The sequence below is a fragment of the Phyllostomus discolor genome, chromosome 1 (genome assembly GCF_004126475.2).
Source record: "Phyllostomus discolor isolate MPI-MPIP mPhyDis1 chromosome 1, mPhyDis1.pri.v3, whole genome shotgun sequence".
Taxonomy (NCBI): Eukaryota; Metazoa; Chordata; class Mammalia; order Chiroptera; family Phyllostomidae; genus Phyllostomus; species Phyllostomus discolor.
In genome coordinates this window covers 99,654,079-99,670,110 of record NC_040903.2, presented here as the reverse complement: position 1 = coordinate 99,670,110, position 16,032 = coordinate 99,654,079, and the positions used below count along the sequence as shown (strand labels likewise).

General features: G+C 39.3%; 1 protein-coding gene across 13 annotated transcripts in view; it reads right to left on the bottom strand.

Moving 5' to 3' along the window:
• Positions 1–16,032, bottom strand: part of FAM13A (family with sequence similarity 13 member A) — a 275,554-nt gene that overhangs the window by 32,190 nt on the left and 227,332 nt on the right. For all 13 annotated transcript variants that reach the window (XM_036026552.1, XM_036026543.1, XM_028505893.2 and 10 more), the window contains 2 exons: positions 12,083–12,159; positions 11,658–11,700 (listed from right to left, as the gene is read on the bottom strand). In XM_036026552.1, the coding sequence (XP_035882445.1) occupies positions 11,658–11,700; positions 12,083–12,159 (120 nt within the window). The remainder of the gene's footprint in view (positions 1–11,657; positions 11,701–12,082; positions 12,160–16,032) is intronic.

Genomic DNA, 16,032 nt, shown 5'->3' with positions numbered 1-16,032 from the left:
CCTCTGCATGCAGACTTCTTTGCCCCTTGGGTAAACAGTCCCGCAAGGCCAGGAGCAGAGAGGCTGGGGCGCGCGTGCTCTCCCGCTGGCCCTGCAGACTGAGATCAATTAAGCAGAGCTCACTGCACATCCCCAGATTTCCTGTGGTTGTTTTTTCCCTGAATGCGGGGAGGACAGACTATTTATGGAGGAGCTCTGGGTATTAAAGCATTGTTGCGCAAATTTAAACAGCACAGAGGTTTGGCATCTTATCTCAGCTAGCAGTAAGAAATACAGACTCTGGAAATGAGCCAGAGTTACACAGAGAGCACGACTTAGTTTTTATTTTTTACATTAAAAGCCAAGAGAATGGCAAGTCATAATTTATATCTAACAAATATGCAACTGGCACTTGTTTCCTGTGTACTCACCTACTCTGAGTATTAAAGTCTTGGCTACGCTTGGTTTTGCTCATTGGTGGCAACTATACACCAGGCTAAGATAGGAAAACCCTCCCCCAAAGGCGATTTTAGCTAAGTGATTTTATGTTCTAAAAATTGCACTGAAATTAATTTTTTACCTTGATCTTTTGATATTTTGTGAACTCAAACACTGTCACTCTCCCCTCTTTCATAACCTTATAAACAAAAGTGTTTGCTCAAATAGATTTCTCAAGTAGCACTTACCTGTCCCAAAGATTTTCTTTGAGAATAACTGGAAATTTATTTTAGCAGATATACCATCATTAAATGGAAAAGACAAAAACATCTGGAAGTCATAAATGATTCCATAATGAGACATGTTCTTATGCTTAAAATAAAGCACTACTAAGATTCCCAGCTACTTTTACTAGCTATTCAACCCACTTTAATATCCCCAGGGGAATAGACAGGGCTTTTACTATTACAGTTCCATGAAATGATGCACAAGAACTGGCATTTCTTCACATTTGGGATAAAATGAAGTATCATCAATCAGTTTATAATGAGCTACCAAAATCAGATAGGAATTCCAAGCAAACCTGAGACTTCAAGGCACTTTAAACATGCTGTTTGTCTATTGGAGGAAAAATCTGAGAGTATGCATTTATACTACAAAAATTATTTGTTCCTTGGGCTGAATCCTAAGTGAATCAGGGCTGAGTGACCAATTCTGGTGCTCATCTTTTTAAAAATTACAGGGTCAATCGTGTGTGTGTGTGTGTTTGTTAGAATCTGCATATAGCAAATAAGCATTTTCTTAATTAAGATTTATAACACTGTTATACTTAGAGACATAAAAAAGGTAAGAATACAGGAGACATTGCAAGTTTGGCACTTTGTTCACGAGGAACATAATATGAGCCGTTGGTGCTGCAGAGCAGTGGAACAGAAGTGGATTTTGCTCACAGGCCGGCCTGGGTTTGAAGTGTTATGGACATTCCAGCCAGAGCTTGGTGCTCTGGTTGGGCCCCTCACTTCTCTGAGCCTCCATTTCCCAGTTTACATATAAAATGCCCATCACACCAATCTTGCAAAGTTCCTGCGAAGGTCTGAGAGGAGGTATAGAAGGCCTCTAGCATGGTGCCTCAAGAGACACACAAATGGAAGCCATCATTCTTTTCATTATTATCGGCACCATATGGAGACTAGTAAAATGTTGCCACATCTCATCTCAAAATGCTAGAGAAAGGAGTGAGGAAGAGGCATACACAATCACAATTTGAGATGAAATGCGCTACAAGAAGGGTGGAGCAGAATTTTAGATAAATTATAAAAAAAATTAGAGAAAAGGACCACTTGTGTTCCTGTCAGCAACAGCAGTTTCTCTCTGGGCACAGATGGTGTGGGTGAGAGAGGTTGGGGCGAGGGTCAAGTGCAGAGGCAGGTATGACAGCAGGGCACTCCTGGTCACAGCAAGAGAAGAGGTTCCTGGTGGCCAGCCCTTGGGGTGAGGCATGGGGGTGGCAGCAGCAAGGATGGACTGAGCAAGCTCTCGTATGCTGGGCTAAGTTTGGATTTTATCCTGTAGTAGATGATGGAAAGCCACTGAAGGATTTTAAACACAGAGTAATAATGGCAAAATATGTGTTTCCAGGCTGATGCCCTGCAGAGGGGAATGGATGCTGGGAGGCCAGGGAGCTATGCTGCGCAGGCAGCCAGGTTCTCTCCCAAACCCGTCACTGGCTCTGCTCCCTGCAGGGTCTGTGTCCTCTTAGGACACTCAGGAGTCCTGTGGTGCTCGACAAGACATGTAAAATTCTGAGATGCCAGAATGTAAAATGTAAAATGTAAAATGCATACTTTTATGATTGCTACATCTGAATTAGCAACAATTTCAAAGAAAATTAAAAGTAGAAAAATTTAAATTGTCTTTCTACAAAACACATGAATGAAAAATTTTTAATTTTATTTTTAGAGAGAGGGCAAGGGAGGGAGAAAGAGGGCGAGAAATATCAGTGTGAGAGGGGAACACTGGTTGCCTTCTGAACCCAGGCATATACCCTGACTGGGAATTGAACCGGTGACCTTTCGGTTCAAGGAACAATGCTCAACCAACTTAGCCACACAGGCTGGGACATTCAAAATGCATGAATTTTTATTTATTCCTTCAATAACATGGTTTTGGGCACCAACTCTATGCTGGGCTCTGGGTGAGACATGCAAGCTTCCTGCACTGAGAGAGCTGACATTCAGTGGAACATGTTCGAGTATGTTCAGTGAAGTTCTGAGGACAGTCGATTTTGCTGTGATACAACAATGGACCAGCATGTGAATTAGTGAGCTGCCCTTCAGTGTTTGAATAAAGTCTGGGAGTCAGGTATGTGGGAGAAGGAGCGAGTACCACTCTGGGTAGGATGCTGTAAGAGATAACCTGTGTAAGATTCTACTATTCTAACAAAGAGAAGGCGGTCAAAACTTTACTACTGTATTTAAAAGTAATTTGTCACATATTATATACATATAATAAGGCTGTCCATTATATGTCAGGTGCTTGAGATATGAAGATAAAATGTATTTACTCATTCATTTAAGAAATAATTTTTGTTCAGTGGACAAAATAAGGTCTCTGTCCTAATAAATCATACAGAAGGGGACAGTTAATAAAGAAAAAGATGTCAGGTAGTGATATGGATTATGGAGAAAAATAAAACAGGGTAAGGAGGATGGTGGAGGTAGGGCCATGGTCTGCTGTTTTGTGCTGGGTGGTCAGAGAAGTCCTTTCCAATAAGGTGACACAGGAGCAGAAACATGAAAGAAACGAGTGAGTGCGCCTTCTGTGGACAGAGCATTCCAGGAAGCAGGAAAGCAAGTGTAAGGCCCCGAAGCTGGTCATTTTGTGTACGTTTGAGGACTAGCAAAGAGATCATTGTGTCTGGAGTCAGGGCCGCCACACTCGGGTGTTCAGTATGCTGTCTGTACTGCATATGACGGGATGTCATTCACACTAGAAACCGATGCTAACTTACAGGGTCTCGGCCTCCTGGCTGATTTTCTGCACAGCAGTGGAGAAGTCCTCCCACAGGAACCCACGCCAGCTCAAACGGCCATGGACACACTCAGCACAGCACTCGCTCACCAGTACCTCCACGTGCTCAGCCCCACCCTGCTGGACTCTGATCAATCCCTGAGGTGGCTCTTTCACTTGGCTGCTGCTCTTAGAGGCCTGATTCCCAATTCTGGCTCCTCTGGTCTCTGAACCCAACACAGTTCTCTCACCTGCGGCTGCAGAGCAGACTCCTGGTGTGGGCCTAGGGTTGCTCAAGGGACCTAGTAATGCTGTTCAGAGGCTGCCCATGGGCAAGCATTCAGTATCTGTAGCACTGCACTAGGGAAAAACTACTCTTACTGCAAATACTAGCTTAGTCTGAGTCAGGCACCTCCCCAGATTGTTCCCTACTCTCTACTAGTGCTTATAATATAGTACTGCACTTGTTTACTGGCTTGTCTGTTTCTCCTAACAGATAATTAATGTTAAATGTCAAGGACATTCTCAAATACCAAAATATTTTTGGTTTCAACGTCTGTTGTTTATACATCTCATAGCTTCATTAAATCAGAGAGCACATAAAGTTAATTTCACAATTTTCAACTGAGATGTGACACACCAAACCCCTGTCAGAATGTGGCACCACATGAAAACATGCTGAATTCTCCTGTATTGAAATAAAAGGCTGGCTTGTAGGAGAAACAACAGGTTATGGCAGAGAGGGGACGGGGTTTCGAGTTGGAAGCATGAGTTTAAGTACCAGCTTATTAGCAGTAAGGACTTTAGTGGGTAACCCCCTTTGTACTTCAGCTTCTTTTTGCTAATACAGGAATAAGACTTCATAAAGTTGTGAAGATTAAATGAAAACCTTGTATTAAAACAGCTAGCCCATAGTAATGGTAAAAGAAATGTTATTTGCATTTATACACTATCTTCCTTTCACATTCAGTCATTTGGCAAGTGTTTACTGGACACACACTGTGTCCTAGTCTCCGGGGTGACGGGAACTAACAAGTCACCGGGAACTAACAAGTCACTGAGAACTAGTGGTGGCAGGGATAGAAGAACTGTACCTGTGCAGTGAGGGATGTCAACTAGACTTGTTGTGGCAATCATATTGCATACCTGAAACTAATATAATGTTATATGGTAACACAGAACCTAGCATGGAAAGGAGACATTGAACATACAAGTGCCAAATGCCATGTGTGTTCTAAAAGAAATACCCAGTATGCTGCCGAGCAAATAGTGAGAGAGCTCACCTTGCGTGGGGCCTCAGGTGACATTCCTCACTCAGGTCAAGAAATGGTTAACTAGATCTGTCCATCTGGTGTTTGTTAAGATGTGGCTCTGTCTTGCTAGGATGGGCTTTTTCCCTCTCCAGACTTTATTGATCCCGCTCCTTCTCCGGATTCAAATAGTTCTTTTTTTTCATCCCTTCTCCTTCCCTGCACAGGACATGGGTAACTAGCCTAGCTAACAGCTCACCAGAGCCAGGGACAACGAGCTCGTAGTGTGTGCTGAATAATGCCGTTCACACCAGAAGGAACCACACACTGTTAAGGAAGGACCACATGGAACCATAAACATTTACTGTTTGGCCTGACAAAAGAGTAAAATTTTCAAAATCCATATGAATTGCAAAGCTTAGTTGCCTCTTAAGACTGGATGGAGTTGGATGTGAATCTAAACAAACAAAGCTTTTTAGTTTTTCTGGTTCTAATATAACCAATAACAAAATCCTAAAGCTTCCATGAAATACAGTGCAGTTAAAATAACAGACTCATCTGTTTCATAGATACTAGTTAATGAGTCTATTTCAGAATCTGTCTCAGACTTTCTCACGGCAAAATGAAGTATGCACTTAAGTTCCTGTGATCAATACTAATTCTCAGTCTTGAGTAGAAGCCTTCGCTCCTTTCTCTCTCTCCTCTTTTCTTTTCTTTTTTGAAGCAGGATAAGAAAAAAGGAATAGTTTTTCATTTATTATGAATGTCTTGTTTGTTATCAAAGGTATGCTTCTAAGCTCTCCTAAGCAGTAGGCTTAGAAAGCATAAAGAATGTAGAAATATCTTGAAAGAATTTAACCTTCATTAACCTTATACTACTGACATAAAATAACCTCTGCCAGATAATGTAATATGCTTTTCTGTAGTAAATAATTCTTATATTTTGCTTTTTTAACAAAGAGATTAAGTATAAAGTTACAATTTTAATAGCATGGATTTTATACCAAAGCATATTTCCAAAATAACTTATAACAATAGAATATAACTTACCAGAATGAATCAAATAGAAGCATAAGGTACAAACTCCATTTAAACAGAACTCTGAAAACCTGTATTTTCAGCAATAATTTTTAGAATCTAGAAATTGCTAGTTTTAAGGACAATCTCTCTTCTACAGCCTCAATTCCACTTGCTTTTACAGCTGGATCCTTTCAGTTCTTAATTTAGTTTAAAAATAAACAAAAGAACAAGAACTTTGGATGCTACATGCTCAGGGAACAGTGAGCTTTTTTCCCCTAAATTATATTTTATTGATTATGCTATAAAAGTTGTCCAATTTTCCCCCTTTGGCCTCTTCCACTCAGCAGCCCCCCACTCCCCAAGGCAATCCCCACACCATTGTCCATGTCCATGGGTCATTCGTATAATTCCTTTGGCTATTCTATTTCCTATGCTATGCTTTATATCCCCATGGCTATTCTGTAACTACCTATTTGTACTTCTTAATTCCTTTACCTTTTTGCCCACCCCCTTGACCTCCCTCCCATCCTTCAACCATCAAAACATTCTCTGTACCTATGATGCTGTTTCTGTTCTGCTGGTTCACTTATTTTGTATTTTAGGTTTAATTTTTAACAGAAATGTACTTATTGCTACTTTATTGTTCATACTTGTCTCCTCCTCCTTCTTCTTTCTTCTCCTCCTCCTTCTTCAGGAAGACCCCTTAACGTTTCATATAATACTTGTTTGGTGATGATAAACTCCTTTACCTTTTTCTTGTCTGGGAGCTCTTGATTTGTCCTTCGATTCTAAATGATAGCTTTGCTGGGTAGAGTAATCTTGGTTGTAGGTCCTTACTTTTCATCAAGTTGAATATTTCTTGCCAATCCCTTCTAGCCTGCAAAGTTTCTTTCGAGAAATCAGCTGATAGTCTTATGGGAGGTCCCTTGTAGGTAACTGGTTTCTCTTGCTGCTTTGAAGAGTCTTTCTTTGTCCTTAACTTTTGGCATTTTAATTATGATGTGTCTTGGTGTGGGCCTCTTTGGGTTTATCCTGTTTGAGTCTCTCTGAGACTTACTCTATTTCCTTCACCAAATTAGAGAAGTTTTCTGTCATTATTTTTCCAAGTAGGTTTTCAATTTCTTGCTCTTTCTCTGTCTTCTCTTTTCATCAACCCCATGATGCAAATGTTGGAGTTGTCCCAGAGACTCCTTACTTTATCCTCATTTTTTTTGGATTTTTTCTTCTTCTTGCTGTTCTGATTGGGTGTTTTTTGCTTTCTTCTATTCCAAATTGCTGAGTTGATTCTTGGCTTAGTCTACTCTACTGTGGACTCCCTGTAAACTGTTCTTCATTTCAGTTACCATGTATCCTTCATTTCTGACTGGTTCTGTTTTATGGTTTCCATGACCTTTTTTATACTGTTGACGTTCTCTTTGAGTTCATCTGCTTTTCTCCTAAGTTGCTTGAGCATCCTTATAACCGGTGTTTTGAACTCTGCATCTAGTAACTTGCTTGTCTCCGTTTTGCTTAGTTCTTTCTCCAGAGTTTTGTTCTGTTCTTTCATTTCGGCCACATTTCTTTGTTTCTTCACTTTGGCAGCCTCCCTGTGTTTGTTTCTATGTATCACGTCAAGCTGCTTTGACTCCATTTCTTTAGTGTGGCCCAAAGTAGTAGGTGTTCTGTAGGGTGCAGTGGCACGTCCTCCCCTACCACTCAAGCTGAGTATTTGAGGTGCACCCATTGTGTGGGCTGAGTACACCCTCCTCTTGTAGTTGAGCCATGATTGCTGTTAGCATGTTAATGGGAGGGATTATCCAGGCTGATCAGCTGCAAGGATTGGCTGTGACTACTGATCAACGACCTCTGAATACTGTGGAGGACCAGCTGTGCAGGGGCCCACTCCACAGAGCAGGACTTACTTCAGCAGGTCTCTGGTGTTCACTGACTCCACTCCTTGAGAATGTTACTTGTGGAGGTGGTTGGGTGGTGGTGCTGTGACATGGTCTGTAGCTGTCCACTGGGTGTGCAGGATCTGGGGCTTCCTGGGATGTATAGGCCAAAGTCAGCCATCACCTGCGTTCTGTCTGGGGCTACTTGGCATAAGCTACAAAGCAATCTGTAGGAGGCTGCTACTTGGCCTGGGATTGGAGGTGTCCCAGAGTGGCCAAACTGTAAACCAAGGCCAGCTGTAGCTAAGGCCAGGCCTGGGGCTATTCATGTGAGGTGGCTTGCTGAGGCCCGATATTGCTTGTTAAAGAGGATTTAAAAAAAAAATCTGAAATATGAGCAAAGACAAGCCCTTTGTATGGAAAAGCCACTGGAATCAGCTTGGGTGGGCCCCAAAGTTGGGTGGGGTAGAACCTCAGGAAATCATCAGGGTGGGGCAAACAGTGTGAGTCATGTTGATGGAGACTTAGGTTGGCACCCACCTGCTGGCTCTGTGAGTGGGGGAGGGCTCATAAAAGGATCAATGGCCTCTGCCAGTGGTTTCTGTAAGGGAGAAGGCTGTCCCCCAGCTCTTGCCTTGATGCCAGACACGTCAGTTGCTCCCTGAATGCCTCTGGTGCCCTTCAAACTGCTGCTCTGGTACTGGAGCTCAGAAGAAGTGAGTCTGAGTAAGTTTGTGTGTGAGCCCTGTACAAGGAACTGCCTGCAAATCCAGCAGTTACTATCTTCCACAGCCTCCATTCTACCTGTTTTTAGGGCCAGAAGTAATGGGGACTTATCTTCCTGACACTGGAATCCCTGAACTGGGACCCCTTGCTCCAGATATATCTCTCCCAGTTTTTATCTGCCACACATGAGTATGAGGCCAGCTCATTCCATGTGTCTGCTCTTCCTACCAATTTTGATGTAGTTTCCTCTTTAATTTCATAGTTGTAGGATTTCCATTCAGCTTGATTTCTAGTGGTTCGGAATAGTGGTTGTTCTGTAGCTTTGTTGCAATTTGGAGGGGGTTGTGCTGGGGGTCATGTTTGCCTAGCCACTGTCTTAGCTTTCCTAGGCTGTTCCTCATGTCACATCATTCTGTGTTGGCCAAAACATATTCTATTCAAATGTGTACCTTTCTAAATGCCCAAAGAAATCATACTTTAGGTTTTGGCATTTTGAAGTGACTCTAACTTTGTGTTTCGTTATCAATATGTCAGATTTTAATACACACCATTTAAACTGAGATAAAATGGAAAACAGAGAACTCTCGTTCACCATCTGAGATCACAGCAGACTCTCTTTTTGCTTAAGATTAGTACCATAATCATAGGAAATTAAAAAGATGTGCAGCAAAGGGATAAGCCTATTTTCACTTTTTAACACAGTCATTCAAAGAAAAACACATTTAAAGCTCATTTAAGGCTGCAAGCTGATTATTTAAAAAATACAGTTGTAGTCATGTCTGAATTTGCCTTTGAGAAGCAGACTTTCAGAAAAGCCTGTCTTTATAGAGCATTGTTTTTTAAATTTTTACTTGTTGATTTTTTAGAGAGGGGGAGGAATGGGGAGGGAGTGGAGCAGGGAGAGGAGAGAAAAAAGGAGAGAGAGGGGAGAAAGCAGAGGAGGGGGGAGGGATGGAGGAACAGAGAGACAGGGAGAGAGGAAAAGAAACATGTATCTGTTGTTCCACACATTCATGCATTCATTGGTTGCTTCCTGTCTGTGTCCCAAATGGTGATGGAGCCCACAGCCCCAGTGCACCAGCCTACAAACACCTGAGCTGCCCAGCCTACAGAGCATTGCTGAGGCTGAAGGTTAGTGTCCTCATTCTGATGGAAACACTGGTAAAAAGAAGAAAGACAAACCATCTTTCCCTAATAGATGTCATTTGTTATATCTTGCACGAATTTGAGAATTTAATAGACAATAATATTGAGGACAAAATCTGCCTTAATGGAAAATGAAATTGGATACATTACCATGTAATTTTGGCATCTCAATCTGATGCTACAGACTTGAAATAAAACATTGGCTAAACAGCATTCGAGGAGATGTAACCAAAATCTAGACTTATTTTTGTCTCTGAAATATGGAAATTATTGTAGTATTACCAGAAAGTCCATTAACTACTTCAGTTGTATAATAAGTTCTAGAAAGTGCTACATATATTAAAAGGTAAACAATTAAAACACAGAAGAAATAGGAAGAGAGATTTCAAAATGTAAGATGGATCTTTTCACAGCCCTTCATTAATAATAAAATAGTTCTTTCAGAGAAAGAAACACACGTCTTCATGAGTAGAAACTCGATCCCACACCTTGTGGAGTGATGTCTGTTTTTTCTCTGTAGGTGCAGTTGTAAAAGAAAGAGGATATGACAAGCTAAGTCTAGAGTTTAACTCACTACCTAATTTAACCTCCTAGCTGAAATTATTATGATGACAATCCTTATTAACAGCGAGCGCTGAAGGAGTGCCGACAGTGGTCTGAGCACTGACGGGTAACTGCACATGTGAAAACAGCTCTGGGCACATGGAAGAAGGATTTGAGATCTTTTCCCCATGATATGGCTACAGCCATGGGAGCCAGCCACAAAAGTACCAAGGCAAATGGAGTTCTGAATTAAGTTTGGGTGCCTGCTGGAATTTATGAGTTAATGTTATGAAGTTCAACCACAAAGGTTGCCCTGTACCCTTTTATCTCATAAAAGATAATAGATATAAAAGAGAAGAACTGAGAAGACCTCTCTTGGAGGCTGGCAAAGCAATTTTCTTTAAAATAAAGTTCAATGGCATGATAAGTAGGTGCTTGCTGTGAACAGAGGAAGAGAGGAGAGAAAGGACAAAACCAGGAAAAAAAAACAACACTGTCATGCTCTGAAAAAAGGAGCTCAGGGACAAGAAAAGCATGTCAGCTTGTTGCCTGGGTCCCACGGAAGGCAGCTTAAAGGAGTGGAAATAAGAGATGAAACAAGTGGCTCGGAAACTGAATCTGGCTGGGTCAGTAAGAAGCGCACACACGACGAGAACTGAATGAGAAAATGAGGAGTCCATAGGGTAGGGAGGGGATGGCCATTGATTTCCAGCAATTTTATGTCAACTCTGACACGAATGTGCATTTTTCTAAGAAGGGGTCCACAGCTTTCAGATGTGTGAGCAGCTAGATTACATAACTCTGTGGAGGAAGGAGCTGCAGCTGTTATTAAGTCCCAGCTCTTAGAACAGTCCCTGTACCTAGTAGGACTCAATACACTGTAAATTATTGAATTAATCCATGAGTGAATAAGGTCAATGCCAAACAAAGATTAGGAATCACTGGGTTAGAGGGAGAGTTCTACGTATAATTAATATATCAAGAGTCAGAATCCAAGAATAGGTTGAGAAAAACTTTAATTCTTGCCAAAAAGAAAACAAGAGTGATGGCGAGGCTGGAGGCACGCGGCAGTGGCGGATGAGCTACACACATGAATGAAAGGAAGCTGAGCCAGAGCCGAGAGCCAAGAAACCCAACACTTGGGTCAGCAGGGCGATGCCCTCGAAGACAACGGGGAAGCCAGGCAAGGAACAGAAACTGTAAGGCATACACAACGTTAGGGAGTTAGACATATTGTCTACCCTGTTTACTTAAAATGAGACACAAAACTCAGGAAATGAATTGGATTTAATATCTCAAACTGACTTTATGTTAAGTTGAAAGGTAATGAGATAATGCCTGTGAGAGAGCCACTGAAACTCAATGGCTATTTCAATCCCTTAAAAATGCATAAAATCATGGAAAATCAAACTAGTAGCTTTGTGTTTTTTTTTGTTTTATTTTATGGAAAACCTAAAGACAAATCTCCATGCTACTGAAGTTTATCTGTGCAAGTAAAATAAAAGAATTGAAAAAGCAAAAGAATAGAGTTCATATGATTTCTGAAGTAATCTTTGTCTGGTATTTACCTTTCTAACCAGTCACAGCCCTGTCCCTTAATCTCATTATCCCTGATGACAGACTGTGCTCCCTCACTCTGCTCCCAGGAATCGCAGTCTTATAGTTGGCCACTCACCTCAAAATGCTGGGTGTGTCCACTGTCTTTTTCACTTTCTTTGCTATGAACAACAACAAAATATCATAAAATGTCAATGTGTTTGATAACAATGCTTTTCATCCACTGAAATTATGATTTACTTTATCTTAAAGGTAAGCTGAGTAGCTCTAAATAAAATTCTTATGCAACCCCAAAACAAAACAAGACACAAAAGTAATCAAAACTAAACAAACACAGAAGCACAAACATGAATATGGCATTTGTCTTTTATAGCACCAGTGTAGATTTTTTATTCTAAGTATTTTTCTTGCTACAAAATACTGTTGGTAAACATATAGTCCATTAATTCTATTCTTTTTAGGTTTTATACTGCACACTGCATTAAGTGAAAAAAATCTATTCATTGTGTCATAAACCATGTGAGGAGAAAATTCTAAAATTACCTGTCATCGGACATCAGTTCAACATCATCAGGTCGAGCCCTCTCATGAGATGGTGTGGAATTGAGAAGTTCCATGTTCTGTAAGAGAAGAAGTCATTGGTTGACCAATACAAATGGTAAGAAATATGCAACAACAGACTCTCCCTTACTCAAAACAGAAAAATTGGATAATGTGCAGATGTGATGAATTCCAGTCTTCCTATTTCTATGTTTGTTAAGACCAGTAAAATATCATAGTTTATTATACACTGCTTCCATACAAGTATATGTTAAACTATCATTCCTTTAACAAAGATATCTAGCAGCATCGTAGAAATGGTCATTGTACCCTATGATGTCCTGTTAGGTAGTATCCACATTTTATAGCTAAACAGAGCAAAACCCAGGTCACTAGAATATGAAGGTAGCATTAGCGCTAGAACTGAGGAATCTGACCTTGAATCTAATCAGAAACTGATGTAAACATTCACTGCTTATTTAACAACTTTTCAGTTTGTATTGCTAATATGCTTTGGATAATACATACCTAAGCTATAAAATATCATGAAAGAAGTGGGGTTAACTTAAGAACCTTCCTGCAACATTTAATATTAATCTTTATATCTGCTAAGATGAAAAAATGCAAATGGAAAACTTACTTTGAATAGCATGTATTTCATGATGACCAAGAGGGCTTAGTGCTTATCAGGAGGTGTATCTGTAAGATTTTTTGACTGCCTCTGTGAGTACCAGCCAATGCTTTTTACATACATTTCAGATGACTAAGCACAGAATAAGTAAGCAATTCCCATGAAGGAAGATTACAAATAAGCAAAGAACATTTTTTTTGACATTCAGTATACTCAAAAACATAGATGATTTGGAGATGAGGATATGAATACCACTGAACTCAAAGAGTCATATCTACATTAAAAGGCCTTTAAGCATGCCCTGGCCGGTGTGGCTCAGTTGGTTGGAGCATTGTCCCCTATACCAAAAGGTTGAGGGTTCGATACCCAGTTAGGGCACATACCTGGGTTGTGGGTTTGATCCCCAGTTGAGGAGCCTATGAGAGGTAACTAATTGATGTTTTTTTCTCTCTTTTCCTCTGCCTCTCTCTCTAAAAGCAATGAAAAAATGTCCTCAAGTGAAGATAAAAAAAAGGACATTAGGCACAATTCACCTACTCTGTATCATTGAAAAAACAAACACATATTGAAGCAACAAGTGTTTACCTATATATTTATAACCTCCCATTATGAAAAACCCTTTATGAAGTAAGTTTGATTAATGATCACAGTAGTCCCATGAAATCTGCATATATAAAAATCTCTAAAAAATAAACATATAAATAGAGTAGGAAAAAATCTTTGGCTTGGAGGATGGATGAATTATTTTCCATTTATGTTGGTTTGAAATTCTAGAATTTCTCTAGAATTTTTAAAGTTTAAAATGTAGGCTGCATCAAAGAATAGAAACAAAGGGAGACAGCATAATCTAACTTATAATGGTGGTTCCATCATTTACCACCTGTATGACCCTACCTGACCCTCAATTCGCTCATATGGAAAATGGAGATGGTGACAGTACTCAACATAGTGTGGTCATGAGGATTAAAGTGGGATAATATGTGTAAAGCTAATATGTGTACCAGAATAATACCTGGTACATTTAATAAATATTAGTTGTTGTTACTGACATCATTATTTCTAAAACCATGAAATCCCCAAGGAAAATATTTTACTATTATTTGTTTATAGTAAGACGATGTCCCAGGAACTGAAAAGTCCACATCTGCTACTGAACTCTGATTTATATGCTTAGGTAATTCACAATTAGATAACTTTAATAAACCTGAGAAATTAAAAAATTATGACAAGTATATTCACCTTTTTATACCTCTGAAGTTTAAGTTAGAAGAGGCCTCTTTAAAATGGCTCTCTTTAAACCAAAGCAGAATTGCTCTTATTACCCACATGTGATCTTCCTGGTAAAAAGTGATACGCCTATGACAAAGAACCTTTGTTCCCACTGGTAATCTTTGATGGGTTATCAAAATCTTTAGTGTAAGATCTAGTGCAAAAGTATTAGGTTTTCCTAAAGTTCCGAAACATGAATTCTTAGCCAAAGCACAACCAGTTACCTTCAGAACACTTTAAAACAGTATCAATGAAATACATTTATAATGACATGCAAATGGCTATTTCAAAAGAAATAACAATCTTTAGATTAAGGCTAAGATATATTCAGAAAGTGAGAACAAAAAATAAACCATCATAGCATTACATAAATTTGAAGATATTTCTTTAGTTATTATACTTAAAAGATGTTAGAAGATTGATTTTTTTCCTGAACAGAAAGAACCAAAATATAATTAATACAGGTTTTGAGAAATATTTTAAAAAGATAGGTATATTATATAATTGAAAGCTTTGCAATAAGCAGTTAAAAATGTGAGAAAGTTTAGCTCATCTCCAGGGTTAAAACAAGTAAGTACTAACTTACTCAACATCCTCCCCACCCCACTTTAAAAAAGAATGTTTGGTCCATACACTGAAGAACTTCCCGAGGCTCTGAGTTTTTATAGATGTAAATGCCAAATGGTGACTTTCAATATTGTTCAGTATTTCTCTGTAAAGCTTTATAATAATTCCAATTTTCAGGCTGTCCTCCACACATTTGAGACTCTTGAATATTCATGGTCTGGTTTCACTAAGGCAGCATGCAAGTACACAGTGTTCCTTTGCTAGGGTAGTTGAGGTTCCCCCCATACCTTTTGGAAACAGGAACACGTGAGGAATGTGTTACAAGTAGCAACCTACCTCCATTTTTTTCTGGAGTGAAACTAACAAGGATAGTAAAGATCTATGAGTACAGGAATGGAAGTACCTATTTCCATGGGTGTAAAATGTTTTATAAATTCTGACTTCCATTCTTTGTCTAAGGTTTAGGGAGGGAAGATTAAGGTACGAAGATCAGCAATTCCCCCACTTCACTGAGATGGGGGAAGGGGCAAATGGAATGTACAGGTTGTAATAATGGCTGAAATGTGTGGTGCTTTCACTGTATGAGAAGTACGTTACTGGACTTTCAAGTGTTAGTTGTAAATAGTACTCGTCTTAGGAGACAACACTGGCCTGATGCTTTTTGAAGGTTTTGAGCTGTTTTATGTCTAAAGCTCTTTTCTAGGTGTGGTTAGAGTAGTTCATTAATGTTTTCATTTGTTAAAGGTTGAAGTTAAAAGAATTCTTACAAAAAATGTTTTCTTGAATATTTTAAATAGGTAATTTTAAGAAATAGCAAAGAACAGATTATGACTTTAAGTATAAAGTAATGAAATTGCTTTTTGAATTGCATTTTTTAAAAAAAGGACAGGTAATATCTTGTTAATAATCCAGAAAATTTTGCCTCATATAAGTTCTACCAGTGATTTTCAAAATACACCGATTTGCTATAATATAAATTATTTGAACAATTTTGGGATATCAGAAGGAACTGAAATTTAAGAACCACCCTTCTAAATTCTAAAAATAACCTCAAACTTAAAAAGAGCAAAAATCTCTTAAAAAGCTTTAGCCTGTGGAATTTATTTTCAGTCCTTTCCCCTGCACTGCCCCCCTCCCCATCCTGGATTGAAGCTAAGGCTCAAAACCTGTTTGACCACTGAAGAACTTGAAACCAGTTGGAGCAAAAACAAATTTGTCTTCTAAAACTATAAAATACTGACAAAGCCTTTATGGAGGACACCAAAAAAAAAAAAAAAGAAGAAGAAAAAAAAGCCTTTTCTGAATATACAAACAGCACAGTCTGAAGGCTACATGGAATGCTGCTAGTCAAAACAGGTTCATTATTCTGACCTTGAGCTCTAAGAGAAGGTGAATAGTTGATATATTCTCATTAGTGAATGATTAGTGGCACATGTGAATTTCTTTTTGTACCCTTTTGTACATTTTATGTTTTACTGTTTCAAAC